This window comes from Pundamilia nyererei, unplaced genomic scaffold (genome assembly GCF_000239375.1).
Source record: "Pundamilia nyererei isolate P.nyererei 1_Seehausen unplaced genomic scaffold, PunNye1.0 scaffold00021, whole genome shotgun sequence".
Classification (NCBI taxonomy): Eukaryota; Metazoa; Chordata; class Actinopteri; order Cichliformes; family Cichlidae; genus Pundamilia; species Pundamilia nyererei.
This window is the reverse complement of record NW_005187422.1, coordinates 2,107,748-2,128,586: the sequence shown is the minus strand read 5'-3', so window position 1 is coordinate 2,128,586 and position 20,839 is coordinate 2,107,748. Positions and strand designations below refer to the sequence as shown.

The window sequence follows — 20,839 nt, the reverse complement described above, 5'->3', positions numbered from 1 at the left end:
CTGCACACTGTTGCAAAACTTCACAGTCTTCAATCGCTGTTGTCCCTCATGTGACTGAAGCATTAGGATCTAAAAAAGGAAAAACTTCAACAGTGTGAAGGTGGTTTAAGTACAAGAGGTCAGGCCTCAAAGAGCAAACTGTTGAGAACAACCAGGCTGTGAAGGAATAAGGAGGTACTGATTTGTGATCCAAATGTAATCAAATTACTCAACAGAACCTCGCTGGAGCACTCGCCATTTTCACGTCATATATCAGGACATATAGTGTGTGGCCTATACGTAACCGCAGAAAAGCAGGGCTGCAATCGACTGGTTAGAAAGTTCGATCCAAGACTCAACGTTCCAGGTAAAAAGAATTTCATGGTTACTTTACTGTGGTTACAATAAAACTATTTCCAGGGAAAATACTAACTAGGCTACTTTTTTTTACTAATGTCCTACGTTTGCAGTGTCACTGGATACAATGCTGTGTCCCTGCTATTACACTACAACGATGCTGCTGGAACCTTGTTTCTAAAGAGTCACGTTCATCAGGTAGTCTGTCACATGCAGCTGACTGAAAAGTTGAATCAAAAGATCTTTTATGTTGTTTCATTTTTCACTGTTAGCACTATTAAATGCTGCTGCTTGCACACTGCAGTCATGATAAAATGTTCCAGATTTATTTTTAATATCGTGTGAAATACTGTTATCACAAGTTTCCATGAAATATCGTGACGTCGTTTTAAGGCTATATTGCCGTCCTGGCTGAGCCTCTAGTATTTAGACCACAAACATGCCAAAACTGCAGGATTGCAGATAATTCAAACTTCTGTCTCTGTTGTAAATACTGATGAAACCATTAAATTCTCTCTGCAAACAGCTTAGCACGTTGCTATCACCTCGGCTTCATCTATGCATTGTTGAATAATGTTTGCTTCTCAAACCTGTTAAAATGTGTAGTGCAGTTCTGCAGCACCTCCTTACTCCTTACATCCGTACTGTATTGCATTTCTGAAAATGCAGTGTTGACTTCTAGGATACGTCCCTTTTTACACAAGCAAAACCTACTTTATAAAAACAATTTGAAAAAAATATCTAAAAAAAAATAATCACATTTAAATTCGGGACAAAGCCACTTTAAAATGTTGACTGGATCAGCTCAGGGCAACGTGCAGCTGTCTGTCATGTGTGCTGCTGCTCTGCAGATGACTCAAGGTGAGAACAACTGATTGTTCTCTGTCCCTAATGAAGGCTGTTCTGTTCCTGATGTTGCACAAACAGCTGTGCCTCCCAAGGCCCTTCACAGCTTTAACCAGGACACGCAGTGCTCAGCCACCTCCACAAACACAGCTCTGTTTGATTCAGCACGACTCACTCAATGCGACACATTAAGTGTGATTCACTCATCGCGGACAAAATCACCGGTGCAGGATGGGTGTTTCAAGAGCAGGCACGGGAGAGGCCGAATCAGCGTTTGTTTACCGCTGTTGGGAGGGAGAGACTCATCACGTCCTGTGCCAGAAGCCCGTGGTCAGCGGGACGGAGACGCTCGCAGACAAACATACGGTTCTGTTAACCTAAACAATGGCACGCCTCAGCTGTCCGCAGCCCTGACTCAGTTCATGTAGATGAGTCTTGTTGACCAGCCAGTCTGGGTCGGAGCTGAGCGAGGCAGCACCTGTGAGAAAGCCTGCAAACACAGCAAAACTCTGCAGGCACTTAATGGCTTGGATGGGACACTTGTTACAGTCCATCTGGAATTGAAGATTACCTCAATCAATACATAAAGGGACATTTCAGCCAGGGTGCAGACAGTGCTTCCACTGTTTTTAACACCCAAGTCTCACTTTAGCTAGTTGAATGTTATAACTTCGCTCTCCTGTGAGGCTGGATGACAGAACAACAGCACAACTGAGCGTGGCCCACAGACTGGCTGGAACACTTTCTACACTGCCTCCATCGGCCAGCAGAGCTCTCTGCAGGCAGACGGGCAAGCAGAGCGCACTCGACCATGAGTATGACACTGCTTAAGCAAGCAGTATCACCTTTGGGGAAAGTGCTTCTCTTTTTACCATAAAGCAGCTGCCTTTATTGGCTGTTTGTTACTGCAGTTGTGTAAGACCTTCCAGGTTTGTCACTGATAAAAGCTGAGGTTGCATTAGTATGTGTTAAATCACTGTCTGTCTGTCTGTAAATCAGAGGTCAGCCACTGAGATCAGAGAAATCCTCAGTACATAAGCAGACACAACACATGAGTACGTCTCTGAATGCTGCCGTTAGGCTCAGCTAGTCCCAAAAGCAGCAAAATAACATGTATATTTTATGGAGTCTGGATGGCGGCACCCACATAAAGCTTTCCTCTAATATTCGGCAAATTCCACTTTGTGAGCTGGACTCTCGCTGCTCGACCTCGAGCTGCACATCTTTTGATATTTTCTGAAATTTTGCTGCTTAAGTCTTCTAAAACCTGTGAACTGTGACACATACCACAACAGCTCTACAGACTGGCAGCCAAGTCGCCGTTTTGGTGTCCGTCTTCACAGCTCAAAGGATTTTTCTGTCATCGTCTTGTGCTCTATTTATTTTTCAAGTACACCAGTGGCTTCCCCTTTCTTCTCGATGCGTGCACTTCGAGTCTTTTTTTCATGGATGATCTGTTTCGAGGTCACAGCCAGCTCTCTGATCTTCATGTCAGTATAATTCAACTGCAGATTTTTACCCGCAGATAACTTTTGCACATCTGAAAAAGAAGGCTTTACACCCAGCTGGCTCTTTGTTTAAAATGACACGATGTACTTTACTATGCCTGCTTTTGGCTCAATGTCTCATTTGAATCATAAACTGTATATAAAAGATGGATGTAGCCAATTGTGATGTCACCCACTGGTTTTTGCACATTGCAAATTAAAGGTGCAATTTTATTTTCATGGTCATCAACTTGTTAGTTTTGCTCAGCCAGAACTAGCTGAGCTAGATGAGGGTTTCAGCTATCTTGGGTATGCTTCTATTAAGGCCTGACTTGGACTTCTGCAGGGAAGCTTTGTAGATCCTGCTGATGTAACCTACACAAGTGGCTGATGTCATTTAAGGCACTGCCGGTTAATTATGTGTTAATTAGTATGTGGCCGCTCTGAGTGTTTATAGCTATGCCAGCCATGACAGAAATTAATAAAATGCTGGGAGGTTTTTCCCCGGTCTTTCGTACATTCCCTCACGTCTATTCCGACTGTTACATTTGTGATTCCTTTCAATTCAATTCAACTTTATTTACATCACAAATCACAACAACAGTTGCCTCAAGGTGCTCATATTGACATTTTATCGATTATTATTCCTTATGCTGAGAGGATGATTGTTATACTGATCAATTTAAACAAGGTGGTGAAAAAGTATCGAGGGCGCTGAACAGGCGAATCACAGCAGACGCGTGCGGCGTCGACTGAGGTGTAGTTACACTTCGAGGGTTCAGCTGTGGGTCACAGTTTGGGGTTTCAGACACCACTACGGCATAAATTTCCCCACTCCACAGTCGTGTGTAACTTAAGTCCTAATACAAGTACAACAGGTTAGTTACAATAAAATGTACCTATAAGGAGAAATTATTCCTACGATAAAGAGAAGCATTTTAACAGGACAGTCTATGGAACTGACTCACTTTTGGATGAACTGAACTTGGCCACAGGTTGCTGCTTGTGTCAGAAACATAATTAAGACCTTTGGTGTATGTGGAGGCTTATATACTGTATAGAGCTGCAGTCACAAAACTAATCGCTGCAGTAATGTAGCACACAGTGAACTGGGTTTTATCAGCAGGAACCTTGGCTCACAACAGAGCAGCTGACCTCTGTCCTTACCTAACACAGTGCACACACTGTTCATACCCAGAGCCCCACTGTTACACTGTGCACTTATGACACACAATTGATCGCTTTCTGTTTTCATTATGCAAGAGTGATCAGGAGTTGACTTTATATAAGTGTTGCTTGGGGTCAAGCTGGGTCTCACTGCACTGCCCCCTGCAGAATAAAGATAAGTAAGTTTAGGGAAAAAACCCACGAAGCCTTTTTTTTCTTCTATTTTGCAGTTACTTGCTGAAATGTGTCTGTGCACATGGAAGGAGGCGTGCTTGGAACTAGTTTGGATTTGTGATAATTTCACGTATACTGCATGCAGGCATAGGAACGGTGCCTATCCAGACTAGCACGCAGCTGTGAAATGCCTCTGGTGAAAGCGCAGGAAAAAGGCACATTAAAAAGCATGATGCCAGGTTCAAAGGAGCTCATGAGAAGCATTATGTAGCCTGTCTGAATGTCTCCCTGCTTTACTCATCTCTCACAGTTACAAAGTTACAAAGCGGGGAGCAAAAGGCTTAGCTGTAAATTAATTAGGCTTCATCAAACACTCAGCGCCTTGTTTCCCGTCTCAGTGTGGGGAGACGGGAATGGAAAGCACCTCTCTCTCAGCTCAGACTCTTCATCTCTCTCATTAACTGCTCTGACCTGTGATGTGTTTGGATACGGAAGGAAATTACATCCAGGACATCAAGGGAGTTCACTGACTCCATGTGACGTTTCAGTTGCCAAAGCCTCTTGACTCTTAGTCTAATGACCATTTCTAGAGAAACATTCAGACGGCAGGGTCAGAACTTGGCACAAACAACATGGCAGGATGGATCCAACCTTTCCTGTTCATGGTTGGTGATGGTGTAATGGTGCAGAGGAAATCTTCTCCACATTACGCTCACACAGTATTGTTGCCATCCATCCCTTTAGCACCACAGTGCAGCCATCTCCTGACACGACAGCGAGTTCTCTGTACTCAAATACCCTCCACAGTCACCAGACGTCAATCCAACAGACCACCTTTAAGCCCCTAAACACATATTATTATACAATGGGATATAATGCAACACATCCAGATCATACTTTACACCCGTGTTTGCCAACCTTTTAGAGCCACTGCACATATTTCACATTAGAAAAGTCACACGGCATGTTCCCGCGCACCAGGCTCGTTTGTCCCCACTTATACCTCTTTTGCTTTCTTCTGACCACTACTCATGCTAGGGCCTTCATCTGGGTCCGAACTTTCTCCAGGACCCAGGTCAGACTGACTACTTTTTCCTTTCAAATATTTATCTATTGCTATTACACGCTGCGTCGTCTCACAGCATAACTATTATGCAAGTTCTTCTTCGTCTTCTTCTGTTAAACTGGCAGTTTGCAACCCAATCAATTAGAGCAGGTATGTACTCACGCCGATCGCTCGAGTACTAATCAGGTGGAACCAGATAACTGATCATTTCTCACGGCACACCTATGGGCCGCGGCACACTAGTTGGGAAACACTGGTTTAAAGTATGAAGTATTCATATTTAGAAAGCATCTTTATTGTATAAGACTTGAAATGCCCCTCATGTATGACAAACAACATTTTATTGCTTACTCAACATTTTAATCAATCGTGATCTTATTTAACCTAAGATTAAAAAACCGTCTGTGTGAACATGAAAGACCCAATGACGGAAACCACCTGACTCTGGTAAAAAATAGTTCCAACAACACTTTAGACACACTAGAGTCACATTGGTATCCGCCGCTTAACTTCCCATTTATTGTCTGTGGTTTGGTTCACGGGCAGACTCCACAGTGAGAATCACCACAGTGTCTCTCATATCCTCCACAGATGAACCTCCAGTGATTTAGTCTTAGTCTTTCTCATAGAAAGCCAAGAATGTGGCATGGGAACTGAGCAGCCCTTATAGTCAGTCTATAACAGCACAGTGTTACATTCAGTAAAGTAAACAAGTGCTTTTAAGAGAAATTTGTTGGATTGTAGCATTACAAATCAAGCGAAACTGCAACCACAAAGATTCCCGATCATCTCATAGAGGAACATACAACAACTTCGTTATGAAACACAGCAAACACAGAACAGCAGAGGCATTTATCTGAAGTACAATTAAAGCCTCCTTTCAGCAGTTTCTTTGTTCTGCTGAGAAATATGAATAAAATCAAAACAAAAAGCTCAAAGAAGCTAAAACTCTCCATAGAGCTGAGAGGACCTGTAAAGCGGCAGGATTCTCTGCATCATCATCATCATCATCACAATGCATATTACACATCACACGCAGTGGTAACCCACGGTTACTACAAACTGACTGATTACAGCAGTAGACTGCTCTTAAAGGAGCCTGTTCAACAAAAGCAAACAGCATTACAGTATAACGCAGGTGCTTTATTAACTATTGCATTATTTAGAGGCTTTCATATGCACATATAATAAGCTATCACTGAAGAAAATGTCACAGCATTCTGCACTGCAACATGGTTTGAAGCTGTTCAGCTGAGAAAACACGTTTACTGTAATTCAGTCTTCAGAGCTCAGAGCCGTAGCGATGCATTTGGAAAAGCTAATTAGAAACTTGCACTTGTTTGTCACTCTCTGAGAACAATAGCTTCTATTTCAGCTCGCTGGAAGCGGGTCAACGTCGAATTAAAGCACTTAGCAGCCTCGGAAGCACAAGTGAGGTGTGAGCACTTTGCTAACAGGCTATTATCACAGCTGCCCGTATCAACAAAGGTATGAAAAACAACTCAATGTGTTAATAGTCCTCTGAGAGAAAAGTGCAAACAGCTCTAAAATCAGCATCGACTCTGTGTGAGTCCTCAAAGTCGGAGTCGCTCACTGTGGAGAGAGCCTGTGTTACTGTCCAACGCCCACACTTGATCTCACCGTGGTATGAAAGTGTTCCAAAGAACTCATTTATTTTGGGGACTCGGAGAAATATGAACTTTCCTTCTCAATTCTGATGCTGCAGAAGCATACCAGAACACCCTGTCGCTGTGTTATTCACACACACAAAAGAAAATCTCATTTTATAGTCACTATAATCCTATTAAAGTCACCGTAGTAACAGCCTATTGCCTTTTACATAACATGACAAATACTATTATGATCTGCGTGGCCTTTCTGCTCTGCCTTTCAGAAAATCCTGTTCCACATTCCAGAAAAGCACATCCAAGCAAAGGTGAGCAACAACAATCGCTGTGTTTACAATCTACACACAGCTGATGTGGAAAACAGCTGGGGTGGCTCTGGGTCAGGAGGAAGTCCTATCAAGGAGAAGGTTGGTCGATCGATTTCTACTGAACCCCGATGCATCCACCAGTTAGTGTTTGCTTAGGTATAGGAAAAAACTGCTTGTATGAATGCGGGTCTATAACTGGGTGAATGAGGCTTGTAGCAAAAATCACTTGGTGCTCAATACTCATTAGAAAAGCGCTATAAGAACCAAAACCCACGTTAGCACAGAAACTCTCAAATAACCTAGCATTCATTCTGCCTGCTCACATATACACTCGTTGAAAGGTGTCTTCTTCTTTTCTTTAAACCTGCATAATACATAATACATTTCCACTGCGTAAAATTCACACAGGTGTGCATTACAACAAAAATGAACGAGCTTTATAAAGGTAGGACTCGACTGCACTATTTACATGGAACTACACGCAACAGAGCAACTTAGGCTACGTTCACACTGCAGGCGAAAGCGCATCAAATCCAACTTTTTTGACCCTCTGCGACCCATATCTGATCATGGTTTGACAGTGTGAACGGCACAAATCCCATATTTTCAAATCCGATCTGGGTCACTTTCGTATGTGGTGCTGAATCCGATACATATCTGATGTTTTAGAAAGCGACTGCTGTTTCCGTCTTTTACGTCACTGACACAAGACAGACACCGATTATCAGCGCCGGAGAAGACATCGTGAACACTTGTTGGCCATCCAGTGAAACTGTTGGGAAGACAACGTTGGAGGAATGTGAACATTTTATTTGTACTGTATAATCTGCAGATTGTGACAGAAATCTGTAACTATCCTTTGAAGCACCGCTCCTCTAAAACAGCAATAAGGATCATTATTAGGCCATATGTAAAGAACAAAATAACTTTATAACTTAAAGCAAAATTGGGAAACGTGAAGTCTGAAACAAGTCTTTATATTAAGGCCCATCAGTCAAACAATACTGTTTGCTCTGGGTCTAAACAGAGCGCGTTGTGTGTGACGTCTTCTTTTGCGCATGCGGGCCGCTTTGAGGGTTCACACTAGAGCGCGTTTGCTGTTGCATTTTATTTGTGGAGTGAACAAGCAGACAAAAAAAATCGTATTTGATCAACAACAAAAAAATCGGGATTGAGCTTTAAGACCTGCAGTGTGAACGTAGCTGTTGTGAGCATGGTTATGGAGGCATTACACCATTTCTTTAGGCGACTGTATCTGTATGATGTGGATGGCTGGTACACTTGATGTGATCTATGTCAAAGTGATCCAAGATCATCACAGATGTATAAAATGAGGAGAAGGCACATGTAGGGAGGTGCAGGAATTTTGGGAAAGGACTCATAAAATTCTAGATCCCAGTGCCATTTAGCTCAGATTCATTGTTTTAGGAGACAAGTGGCAACAAACACATTCGACGTCATGTTCAATCAAGTATCATGGCCTATTTTTAATTTTTAGGTTTATTAAGAGTGATGGCGCTTGTATGACGATGATGGCTTCTTAGGGGTGTTTAAAGGGGAGAGATGTTTTATATTTTGCATAATAAAAAAAAAAAATTCAAGAAAACTGGTAATCACTAAAACATGACGTGAAAGTTTAGTACTAGATTAGATTAGACCCCTGCTGTAGACACCTGAAAATAAAAGCGTTAGGTTGACTTGTAGTGTGTTCGGTCACTGCCTGGTTCCAGCAGCAAATACCGGGGTTGAAAAATGCTAATCAAGCTGATAACTCAGCACTCCAACCTCTTGCACAAATACGGTTATTTCTGGGCCAGAAAAAAACAACATGGCAGCAGCCAAAGGGCTACATTTGAATGAAATTTGAATGAATGAATAAATAAATATATAAAGGGTGACATCACAGTGGCTAAATCCATCTTTTAAACACAATCTAGGCTCACTGTCACCAACTGTTCTCACCGGCAGCAGCGAATCTCAGTGAAGGTTTCACTGACATGCTCTGATAAACACACATGGGATGATTTTCAGAATAAAAGTCTCCTTCTGGATTATATGTCCTGCTTTTAAAATTCTCTGGCTGTGATGGGAAAACGTGTCAAGGACAGAGTGAAGCTACGTCAGAGATACCCGGTGTATTTCAGAAATAAGAGGGAAAACGACCTTTCCTGGAAAGTTTCACAAGGAGCTGAACTGTAACCCACAGAGTTAACATTCCTGGGATGTCTGGAACTTTTCATTAAGCTCCATATAGAAAATGCTCAGTTTTGACACAGGTAGTTACAGTATTTGTGAGCAGAGAACTTCTAGCAGGATCTGCCTGACAACAGCCACCTCAGCCTGATGCTTCTTTTATACACGTTTCTGTTTCAAACAATCGAGCATATATTAGCAGGATTCTAGTAATTATGTGATAACAGCAATGTAACATTAATGTTGTTATACTTCAACTCTGATAAATGGAAATATTGCATTCAATGAAATATTTGCAAAAACAAAGTTGATGTTTGCTTTTTGTCTTGGAGCAGGTATAAATAAATATTTTAGCTCCATTCCCTCCTTTCATTGACGGCCATCTGCCCTCTTGGTGAACTTTCTGTGCACAGTCATAGGAAGTGCATCTGCTTGTCTGTAAATGGTTTCTGTCTCATTTACCGCATCGGATGTGATCAAAGTGTTGTGTGTAAAAACAATGTTCTGCTGTACTTGTTACCGGTTTACACTGTGCAGAGATTTACACATCTCAGTTTGAGGGCACAAACTGAATGTGCATTAAAAGCCTCTGTGTTGCATTCAAGGACCTCTATCATTCACATTATTATAATCATTATAATTATTATTTACATATGGGAAATAGACAAGCAGGCAAAGTGCAGTCAACAGCGATGATGAGAGATGAAACGGACATACATGAGACAGAGCACGATGAGGGGGTGGGGGTCAGACAGGGGTGGGATGCTGGTCTGGCTCCACACACAGCGACTCACTTGGCCAGCTTCATCTCTATCTGTTGGCGGATTTCTTGCCGCTCCTGATCGCTGCGGACGGGGAAGATGTTGCGGTCCTCCAGCTCCTGCTTGCTGGGCCTGTTCCGAAGCTTCACAGCCAGCAGCTCCTTCTTCATTCTGCGTGGGAGGGTCCCTGTCGTCGGCAAACACAAGTTAACGTCAGTGGCTGTACAGTGGCTGTACAGTGGCTGTACAGTGGCTGTACAGTGGCTGTACAGTGGCTGTACAGTGGCTTTCTAGCTGAAAACTGATCGGACTGAGCAGATCAGATGTCACACCTTGACCGAGTGCTCGTCTCCATCAAACCTTTCATGTTTTAAATATTTTGAGTTTATGTTCAATTTAAAAGAACACAGACTGCATATAAAAGATGAAAGTATCAACTGTGACATGCCTGCTGTGCACAAACACGGATACCTGCCAATTACTTAGACTAATGTTAGAACTTGGCTGAGGTCACCACAGCAGATGGATCCACATGTTTGATTTGGCACAGATTTTGTGGTGGATGCCCTTCCTGACACAAACATCATGAGGCAGAGTTTGTGTCTGGAATCATTGGTAAAAGCAAATGCCCATCCCAGCATCCGCATATTTTCTGCCATTCCAGGCCGCAAGGGCAGCGGACCTCCCCTCTCCCCTGACCACCTCCTCCAACACTTCTGAGGGGACACCAAGATGTTCCCAAACCAGCCAAGATGCCCAGAAGGCATCCTGGGCCTCAACTGGCTCCTTTTGATGCGGAGGAGTGTCAACTAAACCCAACTTTAGGCATCAAAAATATTCAAATTATTACCGAGCCTCGCTCGTCCACTGAAAGAACTGCCGTTTTTGGGCTCTAAGTTTTAACACCACATGTTTCTGCTTGACAAAAGAGGCCATTAAAGGCATTCATAGTATCCAAAAATATCTGATTTGTGCAAAGATGCACTGCTATCATTCTTAAATCTGAGCTGTGACTCCCTTTGATTCATTGTTTTTTTTCCTGCTTTCATCCTGTTAGCATCTCCTTCACCACACATTAGCATCACGATCTCTGCGCCTAAACCTTTCTGGGTAAGAGTAAACCTTTGTGGCAGTGCTATTTAAGTCTCCAGTGAACTCCACACTTCACCCTTTTAACATTTTTTCCCCCAGAGTCGCAGACATGCTAACGGCAGGAGTCCGAGCACCACTGACCCAAATGAACAGCTAAGAATTAGGCCACCAGAGCAGATGTTGACAGGCTCTGAAACTTAACACCAGCAAGTATGCCATTCATCATCCATGTAAATCTCCCCGTCAGGCTGCGAGTATAAACAAACATCACCACAGATTATGCAGCTTCATTATCCACTGACAGGGTGCCCAGATTTGGGCTCTGTACAGAACGTGGGCGATAACAGTAAAGCAAACATCATACCACAAGTCGGCTGTCGGCACACATACCGGAGATCACAGACTCGTTCCAGCTGTCCTGGTCGCTCAAGTATTCATCCAGACGCCAGTTCTCCTTGTTCTCGTCAGACTCCTTCTTGCTCTCGGACTCTCCGGCCGGGTCCTTCTCTGTGCTGGACGTGCGAGACAGGCGGCCCTCCGGACGGCGTTTCGGAGACGAGCGCGCCTCCTTCATCTGAAAACTGAGGTCACATGTCACGAGATGTCTGTCAGTTACAGCTGTGGTGGATTGTTGAGTTTGAGCGACTGAGATGCTGCACGGCTCATCTTTCAGAGAGCAGCTGAAATGTTAGTTTACCACCGAACGTGGTCGAGCAGCAGTCACTGAAGTGATTAAAGAGTTCAGGTTGTGTCTGCAGCCCAGGCAGATATCGCACAACTAAAGCATCACAATGTGACAATCCTGTGACCAAGACACTGGAACAACAGACTGATTTATCTTCATGAGGTGACTGTAAACTATAAAACAGAGCACTAAACAGTTGTTAAACTGCATAAAGCTTCAGTTTGGGTTCCAAAGGCAAAATAAGAGATGAAAAGCTTTGAATACACCGGGAATCCCTCTCTGTTGTTTTCTGCTTCACTAACAGGTTTACAGATCTAATAAAAACACAACAACACTCGCAAATGAAACATCCACAAGTATAAACACTCAAAATACCAATAATACTATAGGTCTGTGAAGCATTTACTTGCACGTCCTTGTTCAAGCTCCAACATCAAAGCAAATCTAGAGAAAACTAAACACAATCAATCATCCATTCATTCATTTTTTTAAACACTTGTTCACATTTTGTTGGTTTCTGCACTAGAATACAAAAAAAGTTCAAATTTTATCCTCATTTCATTCATTTTTAGCACTTGAAGATTAGCATCTTTGTCCACGTGCACACACTGTCTGGGTCAGCATTAACGGGAGGCAAACTCAAACAGAAGGCTGCTTCTTTAAATCTAATCAACAGCCTGCTGGCCTGCAGCTCCAGTCTGTGAGTAACACTCACATATGACTCCAACCCTTCCACTATGTCCTGAAGGACGAGCGTGAAGCATATCCTCACACAGCACAGCTGCCCCTGAAGGTCAGAGGGGGTCAGACATGGCTGCTCCTTGTTAAAAAGAAACTGTCCCAATATGTTGCTGGTGAGATTAAGCTGATTATAAGTTGGATTCTGTTCTGAAGGGGTCATCATTTAAAACAGGTCTTTAAAATCCATACATGAAATATATTTAGAAATACTTCCTCTTTTTACACGACGCCTGTGGTCTTTTTTTTGGCTCCACATTGGTTACATTTTTGTCGTGGGAGTTTCTGTCTAACAGGACTAATGCAAATCCATTCACTGACCAAAATGCTGTTTGTGTTCTTTGGCAACTACACAAACAGAGACGTGGTGGAAATGCTGCACATCAAGCCTGACCTGTCCTGTCTGTGTTTGGTAGCCAGGGCACGGTGCAGCTCCTCAATGATGCAGCTGGGGGGCAGCTGTGGGTGCAGCGCCCCGAGGTGAGGGGACCCGGTGGGTGTGGAGATCCTGCCTCTCAACAGAGAGCCATGGGGGTCTTTGGGCAGAGTGAAGTTCCTGGGTAAGGTGGCAGGGGACTTCTTCACCGGCACTGGAGGAGCACCTGGAGAAGCGAAACACATCGAGTCAGATACCGAACGCTGGTTTTACATCAGTGTGAGTCCTGCTGGACGCACCTTCTAAGCTGCCCAGCCTGGTGAGCAGTTTGACAGGCAGGCTGGGTGGAGGAGGGGTGCTGGCTCGTCTCTGAGGCTTGGTCGCCGCCGCCTCCTGCTTCCCCTCGATACCCTCGGCTTTGCCCTGCATCTGCTCTTCGCTGGGGTCACTGATTGAGGTGCTTTCATCTTCTCCATCTTCACTCTGACTCTGATCACCTGCTGTCTTTGCCACTTCAGTCACATCTTGTACTGAAAGCACACAGCGAAGGTAAGCCGAAAGGTTTAGTGAGTTTCTGAAGCCTTTGGCTCCACCTAGTGGACAATCAGAGACATAGCGCAACTGCACTCGGAAAACCCATTTTATAATCAATATCACTTATTTTAAATCAGGTGATGAAAATAGAAACTAAAGTAAGGAAGAGTCTGTATCCATATTTGGCGATTTAAACATTGACGGATGTTTTTACATTTTCTTTCAGACACGTGAAACACAAACAGATTTCTGACATTTGTTGTGTGTTGTTATTTATGAGCCCTTAAAATAATTGTTGCACTGTTACAACAAGTCATGGATTATTTGTTTATACTCTGACTTGCATCAGGTGGTTGTTTTCTTTGTTTTGTGAACACATGTCAACAAGGAAGTTGCAGAAACTTTTATAACATATTTGAAATGTTTTTCATCTCTTCCTTTCTTTTGAATTTCTATTTAATTTTAATATATATACCAAAATAATGGCAAATATAGCTGGCTGAGATACTGGCAGGGCCAGTATTAGCTAAGCGCTAAGAGCCATACTTTTGGTCAAGTCGTCACCTTTATTTACTCTCCTGTATTTTTTATATTTGTAATAAACCAACTGTTTTGGGAAATTCCCATCTTTACACGATAAATGCTTCCCTGTGTCCCCCAGCGTGGTGTGGGTCTGTTGTTTGCTGTGATGAATTTACATATGTGAGACTATCCAGTAAAAAACAGATGAGCTATAAAATCAAAACAATGAGCTAAAAGATGCTAAAAACAGTTTTCCTAAAGTTTCTTAGAGATGTGACAAATATGTTTAGCAGTTTTGCACAACTGATGCAATAAAGCAGCATTTTTGTGAGGCAGTTACAGGATATGTATAAAAAGAAAATAGTGCTAGCAACAAGGTGAACACAAAGCCTGAGCCTACATCGCTGTACCTGTTGAGCTTTCTAAATCACTGCCCAGGTCTTCATTAGTGTTGGCCAGCGGTGCCACCGGCTCCTCGTCTCTGTCCTCACCGTCAGAGTGAGGGGGGGTGTCCAGGTCCTCACTGTTACCCCCACAAGCAAGATCTGACTCTGCAAATAGCACACAGAGGCGACAGGAATGAGTCTGCGTGGCAGTTTAGGCCTCATGTGGCTGAGCAAGTGAACCATGCAAAGCCTGGAGTCATATGTGTGCTAGTGCGCTAACGTGTGTTCATCTGTGGTTCTGCACCTGTCTCGGTCTCCCCGGGGTTCCTCCTGACGAGGTCATCTCTCTTCTGCCGTACAGCTGCCTTCTTCTCCACCGCTACACGAACACAAACATTAATCAAACCGGTCCTCAGACTGCATAAGGAAATGAGAGCGCGTGGGACTATTTGCATGTTATGGCTTTCAGCGTTTAACGCCACCCGTGGAAGTGCACGGCGTCACACTCACCTCCTGTGGGCTTCAGCTTCTCGTTTTTCTTTTTCCTCCACTTCCAGGGCTTGAAGATGCGTCCCAGACTGGCCAGCTTGCTGTTGCGGCGAACGGGAGGCGTACGGACCCCTGAGACCAGGCAACCTGAATGCAGAGCCCTCTGCTGGTCCATCACATCTGCAATACAGAACACAGCTGCCTTTAACACGGGCTGAGAAAACAAAATCCACCCAGGCGTTCACGACATCACGGTGAGGACTGGAGGAATTTCTTGAATCCCTCGTTTACCGATAACCTCTCATCATCTGAGAGCAGTAAATGTGGGTCACTGCAAACACCTTATTGATTCCAGCCTCATTTCTGAGGAGAAGCGGTGCTGAGGGGAGAGGACAGAGAATAGCATTGTTGCCGTGTGACTCACATGGTTCGACGGCAGCCAGACCTCGCCGGCCCCAAAACACGCACACAATGGAAGGCTTTTAAACGACGTCTTGAAACACACGCAGGGAATAAATAAAATCAGCTTCAGCTCGAATGCCTCTCCTTAGGTCATCAGAGCAGACATCTGCAGCCTGACTCCACACTGATTTTACACCATTTCAGCCTGCACTCTTCTCTCAGTGAAGTAAACATCAGCGTGCGAAACATCGTGCATTAGTGACAGAGTCGTACAAATCCTGCATGCAGCTACTGACAGCCCTTTAGAACCTCCTGCCCGCCTCCGAGCCCCCACTGTTTATTTTCGTTGTCTCTTTTAGTCCGGCGTTTGTTTTTATTTTTGGATACTGATGAGCGCGTGTTGGAAGGCCTGCTTTTGAAAAGAGGTGATTCAAGTTTTTACAATTCATGTTCTGTCAGTGGTTGAATAATTACTCCATTAATGCAAGACTGCAAGGAAACACTGCATATTATTTCCTTTTTCCCCTCAATAAAAGACCAGAAAATAGTTTAAAATAGTTTAGATGCTGACCAAGATTTCCCAGAGCTCAAGCTGACACTGTTAAAAACAAGAAACCTTCATAACACACTATAAAGATGTATGTCTACCAGTGGTATACGATATTATCACAGAATTTCACTCACGATACGATATTATTGCAAAATGTTAAAAATCGCAATAAGCTGAGTATTGCAATAACATTACCTTCAGCTGCAGATGATCTCCCCAAAGTTCAGCTTTGTCATTTTTATTTGATCCAATATGCTAAAGTTATCAGTGAAGATGCTCAAGTTTGCAATTATGTACTCTGTCAAGAAAAGTAAGACCAGAGGGTTTTTTTTTCCTTTAAACTAATTTATTGTCAGTATTTTCATTTGTTTATTATTTATTTGTATTAACTGCCCACCAGAGTTAAGTGGCTCAACAAACAAAAAGAAAATCCTCTGATATTGGACAGTTACGAGGGCTGGATTGAAAATGAGAGATAAAGAGAAAAACTTTGAAAGAGCTTCAGAAAGCCTGGAGAAAAATCACAGGACTGTAAATCCTGGACAAACTTGTGTTTAGAAGGAATCCTTATGAGCCGATGTGGTTTCTCTGTTCCTGCGGTTCCTAAATGTGTCCACTTTGAATTAACACCACTCACAATTAATGAGGAATATCAGAGTTATTATATTATATTACTTTTTAAAAATAACCAAATTAATATCATCGCCGCGTGATGACTAATCACTTGTATTAGTGGCTTCTAGTCTTCACTGAGGGCAAGCAGGGCAAGGAAATCTTCACATCTGCAAAGCTGCAAATTAAAAATATTTCACTGCTTCAGAGCAACAATCTAAACAGCTGCAGATTCACATTTTGCATATAGACTAATTTTGCACTGAAGCTTTGATCTCTTGCCACAGACAAACTCAATCAATGGCTCTCCCTCTTAGCAGGTACTCTGACTCCTTCGAGTGCTCTTAAGTCTGCACGCTAAGCTGCATACGAGGGTTCACATTGACAGGCAGAGAAGCAAAGAGGCTGACCGTGCTGACTTCAGTCATGATGCACCGAGTGGCAGAGAGACACAGAGAGAGAGAGAGAGAGGACAGAAATAGGCACTCCTACACAGTCTGGCTCCGACAACAAGCTGACACCTCGGGGATCTTACAGCTGAGCCGTGGGCTGCGCAGCGACGGATCTATGAACACTTCCATTTTCTGTCAAAGGCGACTAAATCCACAACATCTGCTCACTTATCCCTCCAGAAATGAATTACATATACACTCGAATTACACAGTAAGAGGAAGACATTGAATGTGCCGCTATTTATACAGGGAAATTCCACAGGTGGGCGGGTGTGTCTGTGTGGAGGCAAGGCAAGCAAATGTAACACAAAAAAGGTCAAAAATCAGCTGATATTTGAAACTAAGGATGTGCAGAAATATCGACTGAATATCTGCAGCCGGTCCCAGTGACATCAGCATGAGCAAACACACTGACATTTTAATACAGTTATATGTAGCCGACATTTATCTGCAGTTTTGTGCTAGCTAGATATTAAACACTGTGTGGTCACTTTGCTTATCAGGAATTCTGTGTTTCCCTGGAACAAAGAGGGAAATAAATACTAAAAAAGTATTACAGAAAAAGTGTATCTGCCAAACAGGTGCATACCTATCAGGAACATATCTTCCACATCCAACGGAACAATGTTGCTAAAGTTCTTTAGAAATTGGCTGATTCTTCACTCATTTTCAGTCCAGTCCTTGCTACTTAACACTGTGAATCGTGAATCGTTCAAGTAGAAAAAAGGCACCAAGTTCATGGGATGAAACCGAGGTGTGCCAAATTACACAAGACCTGAAAGTTAGTGACAACAGGTCTCATGAAGTGATGAATCCGAATTTGAAAATTGTGGTTAAATCAATAACCACTATGGAAATGAGGAGAGGGGTACAACTGTGAGTGCCTCCTGTCTCTAAAACATGGTGGAAGCTCAGTCATGGTTCGCTCAACATTACTGAAGCAGCGTGAGATCGTGTCCAAAGAAGAGCGTTTAATGTCCTTCAAGAAGCCTGGAGAACCGTTCCTTAAGACAACTTGAAGAAAGGATAAGAAAGATGCACAAGAGACTTCAAGCTGTGTTGAAGAATAAAGGTGCTCGTACCAAATATTGACTTTCAAGCTTGTTAGAAATGAATAAACTCAGTTTTTTTCTTATTTTTTGTATTTGCATATTTCAATAAATCAATGCACCAATGTCCCATTTCCTACCAAAATATGATCAAATGAGGGGTGGCTCACGACTTTTGCACAGTACTGTGCATTTAATTCTGGCGCAGCAGGCAACTACACTAACATTTTCATTTAAAACACTGCCATCTTGTGGTCAAAGTTTTAACTGTAGTTTACAGAAGGTTTTTACAAAAAGTACCTTTAACACAGTCATTTTTGACAAAGATTGCTTTGTTTCCCTGGAATGAAGAGAAGTAAATAGTTAAAAGTAAAAAAAAAAAAAAGGACAGAATTTCGTAATAAATTAATTTCTCTCTCTTCCACTTATCCAATTCAGGGTTGCCGGGGTGACAGGCTGCCCCTGTCACAGGGTTTACACAGAGAGACAAACAAGCATTTACACTCAAAATTTGCAGCAAGGGGAATTTAGCATTTAGAATCACCCATTAACCTAACCCCCACTAACTGCATGTCTCTGTACTCTGGGAGGAAGCCGGAGTACCCAGAGAGAACCCACGCAAACACAGGAAGAACGTGCAAACTCCACACAGAAACCAGCCAGGTGGTGGATATGAAACCAGGCATGTGACGCAAAAGTGCTAAACAAAAATTTATTTTAGAAAATTTTTAAATATGCAATTAAAAATAATTCATTATTAAGCTCAAATCCTCCAAAACCAAGCAACAAGAAGCCAGAGATCATCTTAACTTACACGGATTAGAAATCATCTTCAGATGTCTTTTTTCCCCCAAGCATTAGTGCACAATCCAAAACGATTAAACCTACTGGCACATTAGATTAATTCAAAAAAAAAAAAAGAAAGAAAGAAAGAAAGAAAAGCCAGTCTTCATCCTAGAAAAACTGGCAAAGCACCCGTCTCCTCTTCCAGAACAGCATTACCAAATGTGTTAACATTACAAACACATTACTCAGACACCCAGTGACACAAAGCCAATCACAAGTGAGTTCATTGATTCGTTGAACAAGCAGCGTATCGTCGCCTCTGATCTCACTGCTCGACAGCCAATCAATGTGAGAAGCGGGTCAGTTGCCCAAGTCATGCGCCCCTGCCTGGCATGTAGAGAGAAATCCAGGTCAAGCCTGTAGTAAGCATGCCCAGGGTCAGGCTCCGTTGCCATGGTTACCACGTCGGATGCTGCAGAAAGGGCCCTCAGAGGCAGAGAGACTCACCACAGCATGAGGAATAGGGAGTTGCTGGGTGGATGGGGAAGGCTTGTTGCCACACGGAGAGACGCTGAGCTGCAGCCAATCGCGTCTCAGCGTGCAAGTGTGCATAATGTAAGTCAGGGAGATGCTGCATGTTTCATTTGTACAACTAATGCTAAAATATTTATTTAAGTGGTAAGGGCGTCAGCATGGCTTTCTGCAAATGCAGGACACTTGTTTGGTGGAGGGTTTTGGAGCAAAGGGGGGAAAAAACAAGTGGTGAAAGTCAGATTCTGTAGTGTGTGCACAGTAACCTAGAGAAAAGCTGTGCACACAATGAGGCTGCTGAGGATGGGAAACACAGAGCTCCTGGAAATGTTACAACAGCCTCATCACTTACACTACAAATGATCTGTCATGAGTTTAGTGCTGCAGATAACATAAAAACAGTCAGTCAGCAGGGAGAGGTCGTTTCCAGTAATGTTACACCTAAAGTCCCCAAAGAGTCGTTCATCTGTAGAGTCATAGCAGTGAAAGAACAACAATATTAGGTACAGGCTAGCTGCTGAACGCTACGGGTCACAATAAGATTATCAGAGGAAAATGATAATGATACGCAAGCAGCGTATGACCCCCCGCAAAAAAAAGGTAAACGAGCAGCACTGTGTTAGGGGTTATTAATCTCCACGAGCCATAAATCCGTGCCGGTGAGGCGTGAAGCACTTACTTAAAGGATGCGCGGTTATCCAGTCCTCCTGCAGCTTCGGTGCTCACATCATATCTTCCCAAAGAGCGGAGCGGCTGAACCAGAGACTGATGGTTTCTCTTCCTCTTCTTTTTCTTTCTTGAATTACCCCACAATGATAATAATTTTAAAAATACTTTATGTTCAATTTTCCTCTTCCTAAAAGTTGCGGAAACGTTGTTTAAACAGCGACGGGAACGCCGGGAGTGAGCTGAAAGTGGAGAAAGTGTGAGCGACTGAGTTGCGTCTGCAGCTAGCCGTGAGTGTTGATGTGCAATCATATGGACCCCGCCCCTCCGCCGGGAGGAGGAGGGCAAATACACCAATGCACTCTGACACACTGTACTGTGCATGTAGTACAGTAGCAAACATACACGCTGCTAACAGCTGCTTAGCCGCGACTACAGGTTTAACATTAACAGGGTTTAATGTATAATATACGTCATATATGAATTACTATATATAATAATTAATGTAAAGGGATTTTAATGCTTTTTGTACATGTTTTTTTTTGTATCCTAAAATAGCCTTTAATAGCCCGCCCAAATACATGAGATATCAATGGAAAGTCCAGGATGTTCTCTATTAAGGTCATCTGGACTAGCTCAAATAAGTCAAAAGATATAGACCAAAAACAAATGTCCATTAGAGAGGACATAAAGGAATAGGCTGGCTCTCAGGAGGATATAATGTTAAAAACACCTAGATTACACTTGCTTTAAATGAATGGGATTAAATTGTATGGGTTTAAATTTGCTCTTGGGGATTTAAAAATTAATTGAAAACGGACTGTAAATGGTAAATGGCCTGTATTTATATAGCACTTTACTAGTCCCTAAGGACCCCAAAGCGCTTTACATATCCAGTCATCCACCCATTCACACGCTGGTGATGGCGAGCTACATTGTAGCCACAGCCACCCTGGGGCGCACTGACAGAGGCGAGGCTGCCGGACACTGGCGCCACTGGGCC

The 20,839-nt window shown here is 43.1% G+C and overlaps 1 protein-coding gene across 5 annotated transcripts in view; it reads right to left on the bottom strand.

Annotated features, from left to right (window-relative positions):
• The window catches only part of phactr3b (phosphatase and actin regulator 3b), a 56,955-nt gene that overhangs the window by 14,940 nt on the left and 21,176 nt on the right, over positions 1-20,839 (bottom strand). For 3 of the 5 annotated variants that reach the window (XM_005726646.1, XM_005726650.1, XM_005726649.1), the window contains exons 2-8: positions 14,810-14,968; positions 14,604-14,678; positions 14,324-14,464; positions 13,157-13,387; positions 12,876-13,083; positions 11,449-11,639; positions 10,000-10,153 (exon numbers count right to left, since the gene is read on the bottom strand). In XM_005726646.1, coding sequence (XP_005726703.1) covers positions 10,000-10,153; positions 11,449-11,639; positions 12,876-13,083; positions 13,157-13,387; positions 14,324-14,464; positions 14,604-14,678; positions 14,810-14,968 — 1,159 coding nt within the window. Of the gene's footprint in view, positions 1-9,999; positions 10,154-11,448; positions 11,640-12,875; positions 13,084-13,156; positions 13,388-14,323; positions 14,465-14,603; positions 14,679-14,809; positions 14,969-18,667; positions 18,736-19,849; positions 20,126-20,839 lie in introns of those variants that run through there. The other 2 variants (XM_005726648.2, XM_005726647.1) reach the window with 2 other exon arrangements.